The sequence below is a fragment of the Triplophysa dalaica genome, chromosome 8 (genome assembly GCF_015846415.1).
Source record: "Triplophysa dalaica isolate WHDGS20190420 chromosome 8, ASM1584641v1, whole genome shotgun sequence".
In the NCBI taxonomy this organism is placed as follows: Eukaryota; Metazoa; Chordata; class Actinopteri; order Cypriniformes; family Nemacheilidae; genus Triplophysa; species Triplophysa dalaica.
Window position 1 is genome coordinate 4,381,921 of NC_079549.1, and position 23,047 is coordinate 4,404,967.

General features: G+C 35.7%; 1 protein-coding gene across 2 annotated transcripts; it reads right to left on the minus strand.

The window, feature by feature from the left end:
- Nucleotides 1-155: 155 nt before the first annotated feature.
- On the minus strand, nucleotides 156-21,162 carry ankrd10b (ankyrin repeat domain 10b). 2 transcript variants are annotated; one of them, XM_056755421.1, is made up of 6 exons: nucleotides 20,620-21,162; nucleotides 17,018-17,170; nucleotides 15,833-15,924; nucleotides 3,375-3,625; nucleotides 2,875-2,973; nucleotides 156-837 (listed from the first exon to the last, which is right to left on the minus strand). In XM_056755421.1, exons 1-6 carry the CDS (start codon nucleotides 20,809-20,811, stop codon nucleotides 536-538), a joined length of 1,089 nt encoding a protein of 362 aa, XP_056611399.1. In that variant the 5' UTR covers nucleotides 20,812-21,162; the 3' UTR covers nucleotides 156-535. The 2 variants fall into 2 exon arrangements, with proteins under 2 accessions (XP_056611399.1, XP_056611400.1); XM_056755422.1 differs by having other exon boundaries at nucleotides 156-834; nucleotides 20,620-21,161.
- Nucleotides 21,163-23,047: the final 1,885 nt, after the last annotated feature.

Consider the following 23,047-nt stretch of genomic DNA (forward strand, 5'->3'; position numbering starts at 1 on the left):
ATCTTATATTCTTTAACAAGGAGGAAAACAGGTACTAGTCCAATTTAATCGGTTTTAAGTTCAAAAAGGTCTGTGATGTAGTTTTTCAGAAATACTAATATCCAAATGTAAATGTCATTCAAAACTATGTTGATGCTTTGGAGAAAAAACAGGTGTTAATTGATCAACCATTTTATTGTCAAAGCTGTAATTACTACATAATAGATGACGGTAAAAAACATATTTAGGCACCGACAATACATAGACGGTTCTTAGAAATAACTCAAATATGAACACCCTCTTGGATTCTCTTTAGAATAGAAACGCAATATTAACATCATCTCAATTTGGCCCCAATTAGAGAATAACCTTTGAAAAACTTTTTTTAACACAAAAGTTACCTCTGAAATAAACGTTTTTCGAAACAAACTTCATCTCAAAAAATAGAAATGAAAACAAAAATGCCATAATACAGTTTCCCTTTCAATGGACGTGGGGAGAGCAATGCAGCACATTCTGTATGGATATAGAGGCATATGACTCCGGACGGGAAATTTTAACAGCCGTGAAAGAGGTGCATGGTGTTAAATGTGATGTGGTCGTATTGCTTCTCTGCACTGATTGACTTAAGATGCTCTATCCGACTGCTGGCATCCTCCATGTTCTCGGCTGTATCTCCAAACCCATTATGATGCCCAAAATGAAGTCCATGGTCAAAGTAATCAAGATGTGAGGAACTGCCCCTCTTTCCAATATGATCACCACTCCCAATCTCTGATGGGATGGTTGCAGTTCCATTAACATTTTCATGCATCACACGCTGCTCATGAGGGAAATGTCCATTTAAAGGGAGTTCTGCTGTCAAAGAGAACAAAAAATTAAAATGCTATTCACAAAGACAAGGGTTTAATGGTAATCACTTAACCTGAATGCTTTTTGTTTTGCACAACAATTTCCAACAGGTTTCGTTTTTTATTTACATTAGTTGAAACTTTAATTCTGGTAGTTTAGGAATCTTAAATTGGTCGTGGAAAAACAGTTTGGTCTAAGAACTTTTCTACCCCAACCTTAACCCATCTTTTAAACTACAGGGATATAAGCTTAGGAGAATTGTGTACCCAGCGGAACACATCAAGATCAGGGCTGACATGGATGTTGATCCAGAAACATGTGGTACTTTGCAAAATCAGTTTCACTTATTGAGAACTCCAAGTTTGGATAACGTAACACATTTGAACCATTGAACCTGAGATTTAAGTTCTGATTCACGTTGCCTACCTTGTTAGAACAGAACAATAGCACACTACCCTAAAGTAAATTAAATATTAACCATTTAACCGACCTTTAACATGGAGACAAGTCAACAAATGTAAATTAAATGTAGTAGAATCCACATACCAATATAGCTCCTATTTCTCTAATACGTTCTTTTTTACAACCAAATAACACATTCAAGAGTCATTGTGGATTGTTTATCGACATACCATTTAATGAGAATAGAAGTTACATTGTGTCAAGCATTCTGCTACTCTACATGAACATGAATATTTGTACCTAAATTTTAGACATATACAAAATTTAAATTAACACTTATATCAGATGTCTCTTGAGATGCAAAATACTTAAGAGTGGCAATCATGCATTATTCAATATGCAGTGCAAAAAGTATTGCCGTTCTCATTTACCTCAGATTTTTGTACTGACTTATTTCTTTGATAGAGCAAAATTGACAATTTTCATATAAATTTAAACCACAATATAATTGAAGATACACGCCTGTCAATTTATATTCACTTCGCTTAATATATGTAATATAACAAATGTCTCCACTTAATATGAAATTGCAAAATATCACCTTAAAAATACCACCTCAAAAACTAATCGAATAATAAAGAATACATCTAACAAAATCATCTTAAACAGATTTTGCACTCATAGAAAGAAAACTATCACCAAACCCAACATCAAAAGGTCTAACGTTAAGGAAAAACGAATAAATGGCACCTGCTACATTTTTTACAAGAATAAGCATGTCTAAAGCTGCACAGGAAAGGTCCATGGATGTACTTTATACATTCATGTTAAGATATGCTTTGGCATAACAAGAGAAATAAGACGAAAGACAGTGATGGAAAAAATTTAAACATTTTCCCAAGTGGATCTTTTTCATAACATGAAATAAACTATGTGCGTCCACCTGGACTCTATTTTTTCGTTACTACTCAGGAAAATAAAAAGGGATTCCTCATATCAAAATTACCAACAGTCTTAACCAAAATCTATAAATGTTACAAAAGATTTGTGAATACAACTCACAGTAAAATCTGTGAAATTTTAATAAGATCTAAAAGGAAAATAATTTTAAATTACTTAAAGTATGGACGTCATGGCGTAAAACTGCCTTCTAGCATAATGCCACTATTTTAAATAGAAGAAACACAAATTTATTTTTCAAATTTTTTACATTTAACTAGAATAAAAATGGCAACATGGAATTCAGGTAAGTTATTGTGCAAAACAAAACAACTTATGACTCGACTGAGCAAAATATATTCTTTAACTTTTGTTTAAAACAAAATGCACACCATCTTAATGGACGGAATGGTGTGAAACAACTTTTATAATGAATAATTGTATATATATGATTTACGCTAACTGAATTATATTGCATCTCGGTCACTAAAAGAGCATACATAAAGCAAAGGCCAATCCCCTACAAATAGGCATAGGAATTAGTGCAGCGGCATGGTATCTGCATGGAGGCTACGGTGAAGATCTCCTGCTCTTTGTGGGCAGGAGAAGATGAACTCTCCATTCTGGCCACCTGGTCCTGTTCTGAATTCTTGTGGCCATTGGACCCCAAAGGAAAGGATCCATTTAGGAATCCGTTCCCACCTGTGATATTGAATGCCGACCCAATCTCTATATGCATGTTCTCCATCTGGTCTTCTCCACTGGATCCATTGACTCCATTCATTGCCTGAAAATCTATATCTGCAATGACAAGAACAGTTTAAGAGAATACAATTAAAATTATAATATTTTTTTACCCAACGATATACAAAATGAACATGGTGTGATACGGGAAATTAAAATGATTTGAAAATACTGAAAGCTAGATACATACTCAAAAGGAAGTTCAAATTGCAACTTGGTTCTGAAAACTTAAATTCTATTTTACATTGAAAAATGTTGCTTGAACTTTAATCACTTATCAATAACATCAGGATCATCTAGGCACCAGCTACTTTTTTTTAAACTGGGAACTACAGGTGAGGTAACAAAAAAATCCCAAACTAATCATAACGTTGCTATATTTAACATTTTATTGGATTTGACTTGCATTGAAATAGAAGTATTTTATTAGATTAGGAAATTTAGCAGTTATAACTTACCAGCTGTTCTGGCTTTTTTAATTTTATTAGACTCCATGGAATCAAGAGACCTCTTTCGACTGGGTAATGCATTAAGGATGCCCCGCTCTTGGATTAGCTTGTGGTTCCCATAGCCCACAGAGCCATTGGTTGAGAGCCCATTTAGCTGATTGAGTTGCTGGTTCTGGGCATTGAAAAGCAGTTGGGCACACTCCTTAAAGCCTTGGGCATGGGCTAGGTCAGCTGCCGTCAGTCCACTAGCGTTCCTCATGCTGTGCAATGATAAAATTTGTGCGTTACCATTGCTGTTCTAATGCAAATGCTTGCAAATCGCACACAAAGACACACACACACACACACACACACACACACATACACACACACATAGACCCTTTCTGCCTTTTATACCTCATCTAAATTGTCATACTTTGAAACAGATTTCTTGAAAAAAAAAAAAAACTTTCTCATATCAACTGCAATAGAAAATGACAATAAGTGTGCACAGACAAGACAAAGAATAAGATTTATGAACGAAGATAAACAAGTACAAAAGCCTGTCAAACATCAAATTAAGGAATTTATTTCATAAGAAGGGTATAAGAATTCATCCATGCTCACTTGGGAAATGAGGAGGATTTGTTTTCCTTTATCCAAGAATTCCCAGATGAGCTCAACAAATGATTAAGAATAGTGTAGAAAGTATTTTGCACAATAAGAAACAACCCTTTTGATTGATTACTATCCTTCGATGGGTTCAGTTTTAAAGAAAAATAAATGTAGATGGTGATTAAATACACATCACACAAGTATAAAAAGTGGTGGCATTGGAGCCAATAGCTGTATAGATAGCATGAGGAATGAAAAGTACACAGGTCTTCTTGAAGAAATATCATGTGCAGTTCAATTGTCATTGAAGGGAGGAAGATTGAAGAAAGGAAAATAATGCGCAAATCCATCTTCTTATCAATAAAATGAAAAGGAGTGAGAAGAGAATGGTGGGTAAATCTTCATTTTCATTGTTGAAAGAAGGAAACTTGGAAGAAACAAGAACACCAGGAAATGCTGGAATCTTTAAGTAATAGAAAAATGCATCGCCATCTTTTTCTCCGAAAAGAAAACCTTTTGGATCAGATGCCTAATGGAGTTAACCCATAGAAGGGAAGTTTAAGATACCTGTTGGAAATTTAACATGAAAACAAAAGAATGGAGAGTGTGCATTTAGCATGAACATAGTAAAGTCATTTTCTATTGCAGTGGAAAACCATAAGGAATACATGAATGAACAAAATTTTTACACTTACCCCTGGAGCTCCCATTTACACCCTATCCAGAATGTAGTGAGAATGTGGAAATGTCACCCCTTGGCAATGCAATATAAATGCATTAGTAGCATTAAGTTAAACACAGTTTCAAGTATTTTACTGAAGTTACTTAAAATTTCTTATTCGTGTTGAGTTCTTTATTTTGAATTTGTAGGATGGTGTGTTGGGGCAACTGCCAGCTTTATTGAAAGTTTCCTTGAACTTTTTCTTCTTTTCTTACCAATGTGTTTTAACCTAAGATTGTTCTAACGCATTGTACATGATTTAATGAAGATACATCAATGCAATAGCAATAACAAAAGAGTACAGTAAATAAGTAAAACTGTATTCTTTGGCTACGGGAAAAGAATAGCCATGCACTTGTTAGGTTGTGGTAAAATGACCACAATAAGACTGTACATACTTTGGATACATTGCTAAACAAGAAACAAGCAATTTATTGTGGGCAAAGACATAAGGCCCTAATGTCAAGAGCTTGGCATTTTGATTGGACAGAGGACAGGACACGCTGGCAGTCTCCCCAAGCCTACACCGCATTTTCCTGAATGTCTCTGATGTGGTAAGTTTTTTTTTAACAGTGAGAGCCAATCTGAATGGGAAAAGAAGATTTATGTATTTTATGTAAATGTGAAAAGAACACATAGCAAGTTCTATTATTGCACTACCACTAAGTGACATCAGGGGTTTGCTAGTGGTTTTAAAAGAGGTTTGTTCATTCCTGGATTCATTGGAAAAATAACACATTCACATACATGTATAAATAAATTAATACTCTTATACTAGTTCAGTCCACACACACATTCATTCCAAGACAAAACACATTTTCAAGTCAAACAACTAAAAATGAAATACATTTTCCAGTGGAAAAAAAATCAAACATGTTTCATTTGAACAGACCCTCCCCACTTACTCCTAACCACATATGAAGAAATACATGAATGCTTCCAGGTAGTTTTTAAATCAAACAGATTTGTATAATAGTGAACATGTTGGGATGGAGTGTGGCAACCATGGCAGGTCTCAATCTTTAAATAACCTCTTAGGTGCAAGAAAATCCGAAATAAGTACAGAAAGAAACAATGTGGACGATCGGTAATTGGTTGACTTGATCCATTTCTTGCCCGTTACTGAATTATTAATGTGATCTTGGACTTTTTGGTATTGAGAGATTATTCATTAGTACTTTTTATCTACTGCTTTTTTTAATATTTTAATTTTAAAATTGTACATATCACAGTCTTCATTTTGCTCCACAAGACTTACTTTAAATGATTAAATGTAAAGATTGGTTCCAAGTTTTTGCTGCTGGAGTGACAAGACAATTTTTTTTCTAACTGTCCACAATGTTTAATTGCTGTATATCAGATTTCAGTCACACTTTTTTTCACAGTACATGGAGATACAGCGTATGTGCCCTCCAGAAATAAGGTTTAGAGTTAGGGCTGACACTTAATAATAACAGTTACACAGTTAAGGAAAGGGATGAGTATCATTAAAATGTTACCGGTATTACTATAATCTATATTCTACAGATACTGCATATCGGTCCAGTGCTAAACAGTTCTCTTATCGGTTCATTGGGATATTTTGTGTAAAAATAAGGAACCAAAAAAAATCAAGAAATTAAAAATAAAATTAACTTCATTTCTGCACGGTAAAATGGAAGTTCTTAAGCTTGGATCAGCAGTATTAAAAGTGGGTTGGTTTATTATAGCTACAACTAACAAAAGTTTTAATATATTAAATGTCGGACAGAAATTTATCAGTTTTAAAAAAAGTTTTTTAGATTTAAAAAGTATTTTTATTATTAAAAGGGGTTGTTTTAAATGTGATTTCTTTTTATACAAATGAAATGAGCAAACCAGTTAGACCGTTTGTTTTAAATGCAAAGTCAGGCGCAAATAAAACAAACAAATAGAGACAGGAGGTGCACATTTGAAGCTTAAACAGCTCACCTGTTTAGTTTAGGAGACACGTGTTTTGGAAGTTGCACAGAACGTAGCTAAGTGTTGTCTTTGAGCTATGCAACAGTATTTAATGTTTCAAATCTTTCTGATTAAAAATTTGTCTATGATACCTGAGGAAACCACCCATTTGCATCCCCCTCACTTTAAAGGTTCAGTTTAAACGGACTTAAGCAATAATTTGACTTAAAAATGTCATTCAAATTCTTTTGGGGAAACATTACAATTTATTATAGGAAACGGCTATTTTCTATTTATCATTGAGAAAATGTATTTGTTAAATGGAGTGATCACTCACAAAATTGAGTAGGTAATACAAGTCCAATCATATTTTGGATTATTATTTATCAGATGTATTACATAACTCTTAAATTCTAATGTTTGTATATTTTGCCTTCGGAAGGACAATGTTGCACCCTTATGAAATTAGTAAATATAATAAACATCATCAAATTAACTGTACCTTATCACATTTGATGTGGGAATTTCCTTTTTAGCTTCCAAGAACTTGAATTTCTCTCTTTTGCTTTATTTACCAATTTTAGAATTTGTTACAGCATCTGTAACATTCAGGGAGATTAACAACACCACACAAGTTGATCAACTTCAAATTTGGTTTATTTAAATAATTTAACTTTTTTTAAGAATTTGGCACAAGCATATAGACGGTTTCATCTTAACAACATAGATAAACTTTACTACGCATGCGCAGTTTTGTGACCCCAACTGAACGTCCGGTACACATTCACAAACAATAATTGGAGTCCCTCAAATATTTTGAATTTAGCGATACCAAGCAAAATACCACACGGTTCATTTTAAATGTGACCCAACTTCAGGACCCATTCAACAAATTAATCATAAAATGAACATAATTCAACAAATTGTTTATTTAATAAAATCATTATACAGTAAAAAAATAATACTAATTAATACTAACAAATTAAATAAAATATAAATAGTTATATTATAAGACACAAGCCAAACACAAACCGGAAGTTAACTGGGGGTCAGGCGCACGCGCGTCCAATGAAACGGTCTATGTACCTAGATATATTAAACTTGCCAGATGTAAAATAAGACATCATAGGGACGGACTGCATTCTTGTTAAGCAGAGCTACATTATTTTGGGGTTGTCAATTATTTCTTTCGAATGCACATGTTAATACATATATAATAAATCATTAATAGATTTAACAAGATGTACTGCTGTTGTAGCTGTCCGATTGTGGGTTTTTCTTTTACTTTCATACCATTACCTTAGTTCTGTAATGTTAAGCATGTATTTTGCCAACATGATCGCAATTAAAAATGATTATATTTACGACTGTGCGATATATCGTGCGATTCTTATGCTTTCAGTTTCTCAACGGGAAAACAGTTAAATGCCGCCACATCCGAAAGACAGAGGGCGCTCTTGCGCGGACACCCCTAATATTGATCCTAATTAGTATACTGAACAGATTAGTCCCAGGAAATGCCAATGGTCATATTCCATCGCTGTTCTTCAAACCTCTTCAGGTATTTTTATGATAAAAGTATATTTATAGTTTTGATGTTCGACGAGCGTTCCTTTATAAATGCACTTTATAAAAAAGACTCAATCTCGTAGTAAATTTTAGACCGAGCGTACTTCCGTACTTCACGGAAGAGCTGTGCATCAAACACAGAATGGATTTAGATATTTATAATTGGCTTGAATCGCAATATATATCGCATATCAAAATTAGAAGAAATGTACCAATAAAATTTTGATGATGTAACAACCCTGAGCATTAACTATTAAATTAACGTTAAAAACAAAAGGTTATTCGATCTGAATTTGAAGTATAAAGGGATTCAGTGCCTCCATTCATAGTAGGAAAACGAGGGCCTTGTTAGCAGATTAATGTTTGCAGGTAATTTACACTTGTGGTGTTGCAAATCTTCCAACTATTTTGACCAGTTTTTAGAAAACAGATTGAAAGCTGGAATATTATTTGTATCGTCGTTTATTATAGATATGGAGTAATAGAAGGTGAATTTGAGACCTGCCAGGTTTGCCACTGTTGCCTGGTAATTCGGTGTTAAACACACCATAAACAAATGCAGCTATTTGCTACTGAATGACAAATTGTTTCCATAAGACAAAGAGGCATTCATTTTTCTCTTCACTCCTGATTTGCTTTGCTACTCTCTAGTCTGACATCACACATTTTCTTCCATTTGATGAGCCTGAGCTCATAACTTCCTGAGTGCCAGTTCTCAGACCACGCTTACTTGTGTCGAGACTGAGAAGGGACTGATTAGACCTGTCCTAAATATACGTCCTAGGGTTAGACTACTGAAAAAATAAAGTACATAGAAATTAAATAAAGATACAACAACTGCATTGATTTAAGGGCATAATTAAGCAAAGCATGCAGGTTAAAAAAAACTAGATCTAAAATCAAAAGCTGTGTCTTTTGAAACTTCTACAGTAGTTACAAAATGTCCTATCAGTAAAACCAATCACCGCATGAAATACCTCAACAGTTTGCCAGTGTGTTGATACTGAAGGGAGCGATAGTGAGAACACTCCTAATGCCACAACAGTGCAGTTTCGTTGAGGGAACTTGGAGTGAGTCAGCAGTGTCTATTTGGAATGCTCTCCCCCTTTTCTAGGATTACTTGAAAAAGTCAAGTCATTTCGAATTCAATAGCTGCAAAACATTGAGATGTTCTCTAGAATTTTGCGGTAACAGTTAACAAAATGCATCTTCATTTGTTCTGTCATCATGTCACTTTCATAAGGTCAAAGGTGACAGATGATTCATAACATGTTTTATCATAGTATCATATATGGGTAAAATCTGCAGGCGACATTCTAAAAACAGACAGTTTCTCTATATCTAAAAATGTCGCAGGATGAAAGATAAAGACATGTAAGGTATTAAAACAAAATACAGGTCTAGTAAAATGCAAACCCTATTGATACTCAAGCCTAGCATTTTACTCTGATGTCCTATGTTGTTGTATTACCTGGACCCCACATACTCCTGACAAACCTTGGGATTGAGGGCTTTGGAAAAGAAAATGATTAAGGTCTAGATATTAAAATCTTTGTCTATTTATTTTCTGTCCTTCATCGTCATATTTTGGGTGTAGAATCAATTATGAACCAATACTAAACTTGCATTACGCACATAAGCGTGTCGCATGTAAATTTTTCACTTTTTGTGCTGGTAAACTGGATTTGAAGAAGTAAAGTTGGACATTTCGTCTGGATATTTTATCTCCAATGTCTCCATTTTATATGAAACAAAATAAATATGAACTGTTGAAAAAGCTGAAGAAATAAGCCCCATATGCTTTGTTAAATTCTCAAAGAAGTGTTGAAGTAAAACAAAGGAATAAAAGCAAGGAATGGCCAAAAATAGATAAATCACATTTTTTAAGAAAACAGAAATGTTGGAGAATTGAATGCGTCTCAATATGGCACACGAAAATCGAGTACAGATTTTAATGGCTGTACCCATCCACTGAAGAATGATAAGGAATCCAAGAAAGTCCTTAAAGCAACACTTTAGAACTTTGGCTCACGGCTCCCCCATGTGGTTGATAAGCGCGATTGTCTGTTACCAATGTCAAAATAATGTTGCTGTATAAGCTTCCCCGTGGGCAGCACAAAACACATGAATTTATTAACTAAGTTGTTGGAACCGACCATAGCAAATCCGTCTTCTGGAAACCATGTTGCACTCTTCCGCAGGCCAGGGATGGGTGGGGATGTGTGTACCGCCCCAAACACAGAACTTACAGAGTGTGGTTGTAGTTGCGCTGAGGCTGCTCAGGTAGCAGCGGGAGTAGAAATTGTCCAGTTAAGAGTTGTTCAGTTAAGAGACATTATTTTAAGGTGGAAAAACTACAAAGTGTTGCTTTAATTAGCCATGAACAACAGCTAGGAACAATAAAGTGATTGAGCATGGTCAGTCTGGAGATTCTGTTTATTATGATGAAAAAACGGATAAACAAGATGTCATAACTTTGTAGAGTTGTAGCTGATTCAAGGACATTGTCCAGTTTGACAATCCAGGGCACGTGGGAAAAAGAGGGGTATCCATTTCATGAACTTCAGATGTGACAGCAGGCCATTTAAAACATCAGTCTGAATAACGAAGGGTCTTAATCAAAATCCAAATCGCGCGTTTCTTCTCGACCCCAACAGGTAACAGCCACATTGCAACCAAGGTGACTTGAAGTAATATTCATCTGTATAGCATTCATGTTATTTCGGATTCAGTTCAACAGATGGAAGGGTATCCATAGGAGGGGGTCAGAGTTTGGTTGCACTGGAACAACAGCACGTTTCTTGTGAATGTGAGAGCAACTTGGGTCCGCAATCGTTCAAGAAGTTATGTAACCTGGATAGCCATTTAATCTGATAACGAAAGCCAGAAACAGCAGAAAGCTGCCTTTCACTGGACATCTGATGAAGTATGTCAGGCAGAACACCTGTACAAAGTTGTTTACGCTTCAGTTCCTGTTAACACCAAAAAAAGGGTGAGAGTACCGTAAAACAATCGCACTTAAAAGTCCCAGTGTAAAAGTAATTGGAAGTAAGAGATCTTGATGCAGTTTTCTTCATAAACAAAGATATTAGAATGAAATAGTGTTCCATCAAATGTAAAGAGACTGTTAGACATGGATTCTTAAAAAAGAAAAAGTAACAGTTGTACGTGTGACTGAGGAAATTACGTAGAAACTTCTGGAGCTTAAAATAATATCTGGAGGAGAGGAAATATCTGGAGGAGAGGAAATATCTGGAGGAGAGGAAATATCTGGAGGAGATAAAATATCCAGTTTAGCACTCGCATTAATACAAATGTGATATTTTTAGAATAACTCCTACTCTACAGAGTGCTGACGATATGGGCAACCAGGTATTTCTGAACGTCTTTATTTGTTTATATGCTACTTGTGTGAATTTAAAGCTACTGCAAAGGTTTTGAATTAGAGAAATTAGAAAATGCTGTTTGCGAACATTAAACGTCAGTTTCAGTTTTTTGTTAGACAAAATGATAATCACTTTCATTTATTTGCATTCAAGATGAATGTTCAAAAAACCCAAAGCCCTCTCTCCGTAATCTCCTATCTAAGCCCTAAAAAATTAAATCCATTTATTTAAAACCTTCTGTTCTGCTTTGAATGGGGTAAATGTGACAAACTACAGCTGTCACTGGGAAATACTGTCTTTGCTTAAATACTGCCTGAAGCTACAGTGACACATTTCAAAGATTGACCATGCTGCCATAATAAAAATAAACATCCTGTTTGTCTGGTTGCTAAATGCACATTTCATCTTAGTCTCAAAAGCATTTTCAATTGGACAATAAAACCCACATGCACCAATATACATGACCCTTACATTCCCAAAGCAAAGATGTTTCTCTTTCGTTATTATGAATGCCACATGTTATTCATAGATGTTATGTATATAAAAATAAGGTTTACCATGTAAAGCTCATGCATAATATCTTTTTAGTTACTGAATGTGGTTCTAGTTAATGGTGTTTTCTACACATTGTGCTACATATACACCTTAATCTATTTAGGTGTGTTATGTGCGATAAATGTGACAGTGAGATTTTAAATCTCTTCTTTTAAATTTAGATACTAGTTTAAATGAAGGTCTTAGACAAATTGAATGGCCATATTCAAAATAGAATGAAAAATCTTTTCATTTATTAATTTTTGAAGCTACCAAACAAAAATTTAAGTTGTATGTGCATGTCATTATACATTTTGGGAATAAACTGGGAGTAAGCACACTATAAAAAACACCAATTTCAGCTGTCTTAAATTTTTTAATTATATCAAATTATCTTTGAGTCAATTAAACTTAAATTATATTGAACTGATCTAACTCGTTTTTTTTCTTGAAGTTTAATAGCCTCAAAGCTAATTTGTTTAACTTAAAATTTGAAGGCAGCTGAAACTGAAGAAAAATTAATGAATCAATTTTTTTACAGTGCACGTTCCTCCATTCAGCCAAGCTGCTTTAATACTTACTTTATAAAAAACAAAATTTTAGTTTACTTGCTAACTTAAACAGCAAAGAATGCAACCAGTCATGATAGTACAGTGTGTTTTAATTTGAGTGAAAATTTATTTAACACAATTATGTAAAATAAATATATAATCAAAAACATGAATGAATGTTAACATTGTTCTTATACGGAGGCTGAACATAACCATATGGCATTCAAATAAGCAAATCTTGTATACCATTTTTATTTTTTAGACCAAAAGCATGCAATAAACAGACTCAGGCGCACCAGCTTATTTGATGTTCCATAGAGGACAACAAAACTTCTCATTGGGAACATTTAACTGCAGCCAACTACATTTTGGGGGAAAAAATGATTTATGTAATCTATACTATACACTTAACGATTCAGCACTTTAAATTGCTAATAGAAAGTTTTCCACTATAATTAAATAAATTGAGCCAAAAGGTATTTAGGGGCAGTTCAGTAACTAATGAAAAGCATTTTCATGTATATGCCTCTAAAGAACATCTCTTCCATTTATTATGTCTGCAAAAAACTATCCGTCCAAAGTGGCATTTCACATTGTCAAGAGATGTGAAGTGGAGCATTTCTCCAGAATGAGCAACATCACTAAATGGGATGTGCTGGACAATTCATTCAAATGGCATTCAAGACATGCCAAACACTATATTATGCTGGCTGTTATTCCCCAGGACCAAATCTTATGAGGGGTGCCTTCTACTGACACTCTGGAGACGTTCAGACAAGAACGATTATCAGCTTCGTCAGAATACTTATGCAAAATGGTCAGCAGCAAACTCTAAAAGAAACGTTGTAAAAGAATGACAAAGCAAGAACAAACTAAGCAAATTGAAATGCTTGATAAGCATACAGTAATGTTCTACATACCCATATCTCCAGAGATATGGGGTTACTATTTTTTCAGTTGTTTCCATGTTTACAAAATTCCACATTCCAACTGTGCTGTTCCCACACATAGCAAACATCTTTGAACTAGAAGTGAAACAAAAGAGGGAATGTTACTTTTAGGACCGCAGATTGTTTAAATATCCACAATTATTATTATAATTAATCACAATCGCAAATTTAAAATCATAAATCCAATTGTTTCTAGGTAAGATTTTATTGGAGCAGTACACTGTAAGTGACCCTCTTTTTGAGCTGCTATTAAAAAATGTACATAATTTTAATCATAAAATTAAAAATTTAATTAACAATAATTTTTTACCAAATATCAAACAATTCTAAATAAATCATAGACTGCACTCTTCATTTCCTGTTTTATCCAACTAGAAAATGCTTGATTAATTTTTTGTAAACTAATTAAATAAAGATCAGATAATGATAGTGAGCCGTCTGACCATTTGCAGAAACATTCTGAACTGTTCCTGACACCATGGGGTTTAAAATGGTCCTGTGCTCCATTTCTACACATCATAACAAGAGAAATGCCCATCGTCTTCCAAATATTTAAAGCATAAGATACTTTTGAGCTGTGATGAAATGTGCAAAACTTGGCAACCTTGTAATAAAAACACATTTAAAAACAAAAATGTGAAGGAAACAAAAAGGATATTACCTCTGCACTTCATAGGGAATTATAGAAGACATGATAGAAATCATCAAATTACTGTATTCAGAATACATTAGACATTTAGCCAAACTTTAAGCCAGTATTACCAAATCTGGTTGAAGAAGAGCTCCATCAAAACATTTTAAAATGGACCTAGTATGTCACAAGTAGTTCAATTTCAAAATCAAATTTACTCATGCCATCCTTGATATATAGCCTCCTTCCTTCAGCTGAACACCAACAATTAAAATAATGGAATGTCACAGTCTGACACAGTACTTAAATTGCCGAGTAAAAATTCCATGTCTTGCATGAGTTTCGTTAAAAGTATCAATAAGCCGCCACATTTGAATGCATTGCTTGGATCTGTTTGTTTACATTTGAATTACATTCAATAAGCTAGAAAAGCGTTATTGTAGTTTTTTTAATAATGGATGCATGTGCTTTTTGAAGCTGAACATGTTATTATTTTTTTAATTTGAAGAAAGGGATATACATCTGGAATGGCATGAAGGTGAGTAACTTAGCTGCAATTTAGCGTAAAAATCACTGACGGTTCTCAACTCTGATGGTTCTGAAAACCCATAACAAAGCACATTTACATATTAAGCTCAGTTCTAATGAGCTGATGATTTTAATTGGTTCTAAATTATGGAGACACATAATGCGCAGTGCCATGGGTCATCAGGATCAAAGTCGAGAAGCAATGCTTTGAACCACTATGAATTAATGCTGTAATTTAGAAGTTGAAAACTTAAGCAAAACAAACTCGCTAAACTTCACAAAAATCCTAATGAACAGGTTAAACAGAAAATCAGGGCTCCAGACAAAAAATAAGAGGTCAACTTAGTAAAATCTCTTCAAATTTGGCTGGTGAATGCACGAGACAATGCATGTGCTAATGGTGTCATTTCGGGAGCACTTGTTTACATGATTTATTTATTTTTATTCTTGACTATCACCAAATTTCTCTGTCTGCTAAGTCACAAAAGGTTTTATTGTGCATCATGATTAAATCTTAGCCATGAGGTGTTCATTGGCTGATACTTGACAGAGGATTGTTTGAAAAATATTTTTCATTTGGACATGGTAATCTTTACCCATCTGTGTTCTGGTGCTCTACATGAATTGAACACAACTGCTAAAAGAGCACAGACAAACACAATTTACGGCAGATTTGTTTGAATTGATATTGTTTGCATTGGAAATCTTTGCAAAAATATCATTTACAAATAATATTTATCTAATATTTAGGTGCAATCTGGAGCCCTGGAATGTGAGATTATGAGCGAGAAGCGCTAAAATGTTTTTGGTAAAGCTGCTTTACAATAGTACATGTAGTGTGTGGCTAAATTCTCTTTATAAAGATGGCTCAGTGATTCTCTTCAAGATGGTCGAAAAAAAGTGGCTTGCTTCACAGTGGTGCAAAAGTAACAGTTCCAAATGTTTGAGAAAAACAATGAAACCCTTCAGTGTTGATGGAGCCCTTCCTAAATAAAACACTAGTGGGGAAATTGCATAAATGAGGAAAACAGAGAGAGATACAGTTACTCTGAAGGACCTCTGAGCAAGTTAGATAAGACTTACTCTGCCTTGGCTCCCTGGACCAGCAGGGTGTTAATGCATTCAATGCTTCCAGCACGAGCCGCTTTGTGGACGGGGTTTTCTCCCACATAGTCCTACAAAACAGAGACCAAAAAGTTAACATAAGCCAATCACATGTTATTTTTCACTATTCCCCCACAGGCATGTTAATTCATCTGCCACTTGAATAGGGAGACATGAGAATCTCTGAAACAAGAATATGCTTAAAAAACACGTATTGTATTGTCTTAAAGAGAGTGATATAAGTGATAAAAAAAGAAAATAATATATGATAGGTATCTTATAGATGACTATGTAATAATTGTAGCAGGCATATTGTGAACAATAACATAACATTCGTTAGATCATAAGCGCATCCTTTTAGATCATAATTTTTTCCACCAATGCCTGGGAACCACAGTGCAAAAAAAGTGAAATTTCTCGGTCACTTCCCAGCATCATCATTTATTTACAGCTTATGGATCAGACAGTTAAGAGCAGCAAATACACTCCTGACAGGAGACTTGAACTTCTCACCCTGACAGAAAACTACAGAGACGACCTATAAACGATCCAGTGAGCATCACCCAGCCCTTGAAACAAAACTTTGAGTCACAGGAGAGGAATGTAGGTCAGTCTTTTACGCCCAGTAGCTTTTCTCTCTAGTAGGATTAATCCGAGCAGTAAAAGACAAGACTGTGTATAAGAGATCAGTCGAGTGAGCGGCCATGTCCTTAAATGATTAATGTCCACTTGACTAAGCTAAGGGGATCTGAAACAGGCCTATATTTGGAGAACAGCAACACACCACTAGTTATGTAACATTGGCCTACTGATCTAATTGCTCTGCAGTAAAACACCAATGAATGGCAGGGGCGGAGAATCTATAAAAATAATAAAAGGCTCAGACAATTCCAAATCCTACACAGGAGAAAATCCACAATACTGATACGGTTTAACAGACAATGGGTTAGTATTACAATCGTACAGTGACCTTTGCCTCCTAATGAACTCAGTTGTGGTCTGATTTGTCATCAAAAACAAGTACAGCGTGGACCATTTTTATAAGCATTTGTTATGAACACGGTTTGGCACAAAGGATGTCATAATGTTAAAAAAACAAAAGAGTATTTATTTGTTATTTGAAAAGTAATATATTCAATATTTCAAATATTTAATGGCACTTACCTGTCTGTTGATATCAGCTCCAGCTTGAAGCAACCAAAGCAAGCACTGAGGATGACCCCCGAAGGCAGCGATATGAGCAGGCGTCTGTGCGAAGCGAGAAGTTGTGGAGTTCACACCACATCCCACCTGCACTAGACGCATAACACAGTCCAGCTGGGTGACAGAAGAGAGGCAACAATGAAAGAAGTTAAATTACAATAATGACGGGTTTTCAAAGGTTGAGCAAATATAAATATTTAGAGAGTTGGGTGGAGAGAGTATATACCTAATACTGCTATAGGCCAGTCATAGTCCTAAAATAATCCTCTGATCATGGTTGTTTGACCACCGAACAATGATTATTTTATACTTTAAGAAGACACTGGGTGTGTGGAATGGGCAGAATGCCCACATCCAAAGTCCCTGCTCTGCATTTATTGTTTTGTGATGACACTTCTTAATCATATTCAAATATGGATTTAATTTATATCCAAAATTCATATGGATTCATATTTATATTATGGATTTAATGCAAATATGCATCTGATATGGATTTAAATGGACATATTTAGGCTTCTTTAGTATGTCAAGTAGGGTATGGAACTGAAAATCAATGCCAATTTGGAATAGGAATCGAAAGGCTATACCGTAAAAACGACAATTAATCAATGTTGGAAGGACAAAAATATCTCCGTTGAACTAATATAATTGGTTGGACTTAGTTGAGACGACATATTCTATTAAGCCTGCAAAAATATACAAAAAAACATGAAGACTCTCTATGCCCTTGCGACTGCACAAAACTTGCTCGCTTGAGTTGACCTTTGAGACTTTGGAGCTGGGACTATGGCAAATGTCTCTGCCCATTTGATTGATCACTTTTAACGTGCAGTCACCGACATGGAGTCACCAACAGACTACGACCTGTCTTACCTAATGATTAGTGTATTACCTTGCCTTAGCTATGTGTTAAAAAAAGGAAAACAAATACATTTTTAAATTACATTTTTGAGAGTAGTACATGGTATTGAAATTTATAATAACTTTTTTTTGAGTTCTACTGTTTTAGCCATTTATTAATGCTCATTTTATAACAATTTCATTATTATTATTAACAACACAAAAGCAATTATGAATACACATACAGTACCAAACTATTTAATTTTTAACTTCCTGTTAAAAATATGTAGATCCATAAAGCCAAGGGCAAACAGAACACTGTAACCAAAGTTTAAAAACTGAATAAAGTATTGAATTATGTTAAATGATGACGTTTCTGAACAACGGGTAAGATACAGGTTGGAGACTGTAGGTGAGTGCATATTAAAGTGAACAATCAAAGGATCGGAGAAGTCTGCTATCGTCCCACGCCCAAAGTCTCAGAAGTTAACACGACGAGCAAGTGTTGAGCAGTTGCGAGATCATAGATAGAATAGCATACACGCACTTGTCAAAGCACTATGTGTGCTCTACCAGACAGTCAGGGCAGCACTGAGACGCGTCATTCACAGATCAACTGCAAATTAATGATTGAGGAAGTGTTTTCGCCATTCCAAACAATCAGAGCAAACATATAAGAATCGAAATCGATAAGCAGAATCGGAATTGGGATCGATAAAATTCAAACGATTCCCAATGTCAAGTGTTATGTTGTTAAGTGTGTTAGAAAGAGATAACACCAGAGCAGATTTCAAACAATTGCTTCATATGATAAATAAACCCATTTTATTTAAGCTTTTATTCACATAGTAGCTTTTTGTCATGCATTGATCAATCCTTTTTGTATGATGATGATCAATGTATAGATATCGCTATTAAGCAGACCTCTTTACTGTTGCGGTCACTTGTAATTAATCCAAACAATTAAAGCTTTATGCAAAGCAATTAATTGCCATATTCCCAATTATGTATTAGACAATTAATCGACTGTGAAATTTAAACATTTGTCACAAGACAATATTAAATAAAGAATCATTTTACATTATTTACTTAAACTCAACCAAGAGTCTTGTTAGTGGATTTTAGTCTGACACCAGGATTTATCTACAACAACCCAACAGGCATTCTTATCTGAAGCCAAGAAGGTCAAGGTCTGGCTGGCTACCCAGTACGCCCCTACTGGTAGATGTCATAACTACACCATTCTGAAGCTAAAATGTATCTTTTAGCATTAATGCCCGTTTTTGCAAAACTAAATAAAAACAATTTGCAGGCAATATACAGTATTAATTGCAAATATTTAATTATATAATGGTTCAGTTGTTTCGCAGACGTATTGTAAGCATCCTTGGGGGAAAGAAATGTTGTCATAACTCAAAATGGGAAAACTCAAGAATAAATGTATCCGTCATGTTCCAGGGAAAAAACATCTCCACGTGTAAAAAAGTCTGTAAACCCATTTCAAAAGTCTTCAGACAAGGCCATTTCGCTTCAGCATTCTTTGACTCCTGCTCCTACAAAATCTCAAATTTCACCCTGCATCTTCCTGTTTTTCATCTACCTGCCCGAAAAAACTCCTCAAGACACTCCTGTGCTCTAAAAATATAATACACACCCAGATAAAGCTGACAAAAGAGAAAGTGGGAGTGGCACAAGACAAAAGTAAAGAAAGATTTATAGCTTCCTCATAACAATTTTTATGAGTCATCTGAGATTCTACCCTCCCTGTCTATGATTTAACTGAATTTGATCTGAAACCATTACAGCACATATTTCTCTTTCAGCATAAGCAACCTGAAAGAAAATCAACAAACAAAGCACACTAATACCACAGTTAATGTCACGGTGTTGTTTATGTCACAGTATGTGTTGCAGAAAGTGTCTTTTACAATTAGAACCAGGTTGCTTGCTATATCAGTTTACTTAAGGTAACTCCTGCACATATCTTGCAATTCGTCTAGTTTGGTAAACTCAAGAATACCTAGTACAGGCCACTACACAACTGATAGTCGTTTTACGAGTCCAACCTCATTATTTGAGGCACTCACGCGCGTTTTTGCAAGATTGAAGGTAAAGTTATTCTTGGATTACGCTTTAATTGGATGCAATCCACAATGTGCAGCACCATCAGATTAGCGCAAATGTCACATCCGTAATCTTTAAAAACGCACACATAAAGTAAGTGAATTGCAGACAGTCTGGCTTTATCGTTTTTCTCTATTTGGTTTGTCATCCACAACTACCGTGTCTGGTTTTAACAGACTTTTTTATGCAACCTGCGCCAGGAATGTTAAAACAAAAACGTGGTCAGAAAATAATCAAGTCGACTTTTTACCGTCGAATTTATTCATTTTAATGAAAGTCTAAAAATCAATTAATGGATCTGTTTTCGACTTGATATGTCTAAACAAAATACTTTATTAAACAAAATACTTTATTGAACAAATGTAAACACAAACGAAATGGATTGAGTTTAGATTATCCATGACTAGTCCAATACTTATCTTTGTATATAAAGTGTAGTGCAAATTTCGTCTATGTGCACATTGTACCCGTTGACGTCTGGCAGATGTTGCACTGCAATGCCGCTCGTTAAATGAATAAAGCATTGTTTGTCTGGTGACGTCGAGTGCACTTATTCATACCCATTAGACAATAACAACTAATACATTTTGCATGACTACCTTTCCAAAGTGTGCAGCCCAATGTAAAGGTGTCCAACCGTAGAAAGAGTCTTCGACGGAAAGCTGATCTGTGCTACACTGGAGGAGTGAGCAGAGCGCGCCCACATCTCCATCTCTGCACGCGCGATGTAGAGGAAAGCGAATGTTGAGCACCTCTTCGCTAGAAAATCCAGACTCCAGCCCCACCGACATTAGTGCAAGACAACGATATCCGCTTTATAAATGTGTGGAAATAAGAATCGACACGAAAAACAGTGGACTTGACGGAGTACGATCTTGCTAAACACGTCCTCAGCGAACAAAGCGCGTCCAAAAAAAAAAGGCGGCGAGACGAACGGCGTGCCGTGCTCACATACACACAACTTGCGCGCTGGCGCAAGGAAAGAAACTTCATGTGAGGATTTCTGAAAGTCAGAACTGGACTACACTGGAGTTACGCATGCCCAATACAACATAAGCCTGGACTTGCAAACCAGAAATGGACTTTTTGTGGCTTGCCGCTTCGCTCTGAAGTCCCAAAACATGCCAAAAGACCGGAATCGGATCTCTGTGACGACTCGGATTGGAGTCGCGCATGCCCAATACAAAATCAACCGGTGCCTCAAAACAAGGAATGGATTATCCTTGCTCCGAAGTCATGCAACTAGCCTCAAGACCAGAAACAGATTTAGGTGAATATGGGACCGGAATCGCGCACGCACAATACAAAAACCCGTGCCTCAAACCCAGAAATGGAGTATCTACTCTGGAGGCAATAACGTGCCCCAATCCGATTTCTGTGACGAATCGGACTGGAGTCGCGCATGTCATCTACGTGCCTTAAACCCAGAAGTTAATACTAGATCATTTGGGTTAATGTGTGATTGGAAGGACAGAAAAGTAAAGTGTTGTAAAGTGATGGGCAGAGCGAGGCTTCGTGAAACAATAATCAAATGTGCTGTATCGTGTTGAGGCTTCTACACTATCAGACACCCGTCTCCACGGTGACAATAATCAAATGTGCTGTATCGTGTTGAGGCTTCTACACTATCAGAAACCCGTCTCCACGGTGACACCTAATGGTCATTTGCGCATGTCGCTCTAGACACTTATATAACAAAGATTTAGAGTCACACAATCGCTGACGCATTACAATCTGTATGTTCGTGGGTGAGTTTGTTTGAGTCCGTGGGGTAGTGGTTAGTGTTCTTGGCTGGGGTACTGTCGTCGAGGGTCCGGAACTTGGTTAAAGTGACTTCTCATCATTCTAGGGTTCATTTAAAATAGTTTTCTTAATTATTATTTCGAGTTTTTAGCATCCTTAAGAACAGCAGATTTTTTGGCTACACCTATGCCCATCCAATAAATGAAGGTGGTAGAAGTGCATGTGTTTCAACATTAATAAGTGTTAATTATTGATTGGCTGTATCTCTTTTAGAACGGCTGCGTCCTCATATGCTCACTTGGGATCTTCACGCCCACTAGAACACTGGGGCCAAAAACAGAAAATACGTCATGCAAGTGGTCAAGTGCAAAGATCGCAAGTGGGGGTATTTGGAAGCAGCCTAAATTAAGAATCCTCCTGATACCTTATATCCTTTAGAGAGGTTGATACCTCTGGAGGACAGGACACAATACTGATCACTGGAAGTTCAAAATGTCTCTTAACTTCAGTTGTTGCACTTGTCATTACATCACGGCTAATCTCTGTCACACACTCCAGTTCAGTAGGTGGCGGACGTGCACCACAAACGTAACTTGCTTTCCGCCATTAAAGAGGAAAAGCAGAATTACGTCACATGATCATTTCAATATGGCGGAAAACAGCCGATCGCATTCGTATTACATATTATGAAATTAGGTACCTACTCATTGAGAATGCGATTTAGGATACAGCCACTGATTCAAGACCTCGGGAGCTGACCAAGACTTGATGCGGCGCCGCAAGATGCGACAGTCAAATGACATCAAAGTACCGATTCGAAAGCAAACGTTTTATGTTTTTTCCGATCGCTCTCGCGGTACTTTGATGTCATCCGCCTGTTGGTTCTTGCGGCGCCACATCAAGTCGAACAAGACTAATGACTTCTAAATGTGCAAAGGGCAGTTGTGCACTTCTCATTTTACAATTCAAATATTTTAATGCGAATGAAATGTCAGTGATAATGCGTTCAGACGGATTTCTTTATAGACTAAGATAAATAATGAGGAACAGGAGCATTTATAATTAAAACTTTCATGTTAGTTTAATAGAATAACAAACTATATCTGAAAATGACAACCACTTGAAATGATTTGTAATACTTTGCAGATACTTAATAAGGATGGTGAGTTATTGACAAAACAAGTGTTAGACAGCTTTTTGTGGGGGAACATCAACTACAAAGGTACAGCATTTGTTTAAATACTTGAAAGTCAACGTTTTCAAGCAGACCAATAAATAAATTGC

What these genes read in the sequence shown, in the direction of transcription:
- ankrd10b (XM_056755421.1), bottom strand. Translation starts at nt 20,811, where the DNA reads ATGTCGGTGGGGCTGGAGTCTGGATTTTCTAGCGAAGAGGTGCTCAAC. An exon ending in GAGCTGATATCAACAGACAG is followed by an intron (nt 15,925 to 17,017) that starts GTAAGTGCCATT and finishes TCTGTTTTGTAG; the next exon opens with GACTATGTGGGAGAAAACCC. An exon ending in GTCCAGGGAGCCAAGGCAGA is followed by an intron (nt 3,626 to 15,832) that starts GTAAGTCTTATC and finishes ATCATTGCACAG; the next exon opens with CATGAGGAACGCTAGTGGAC.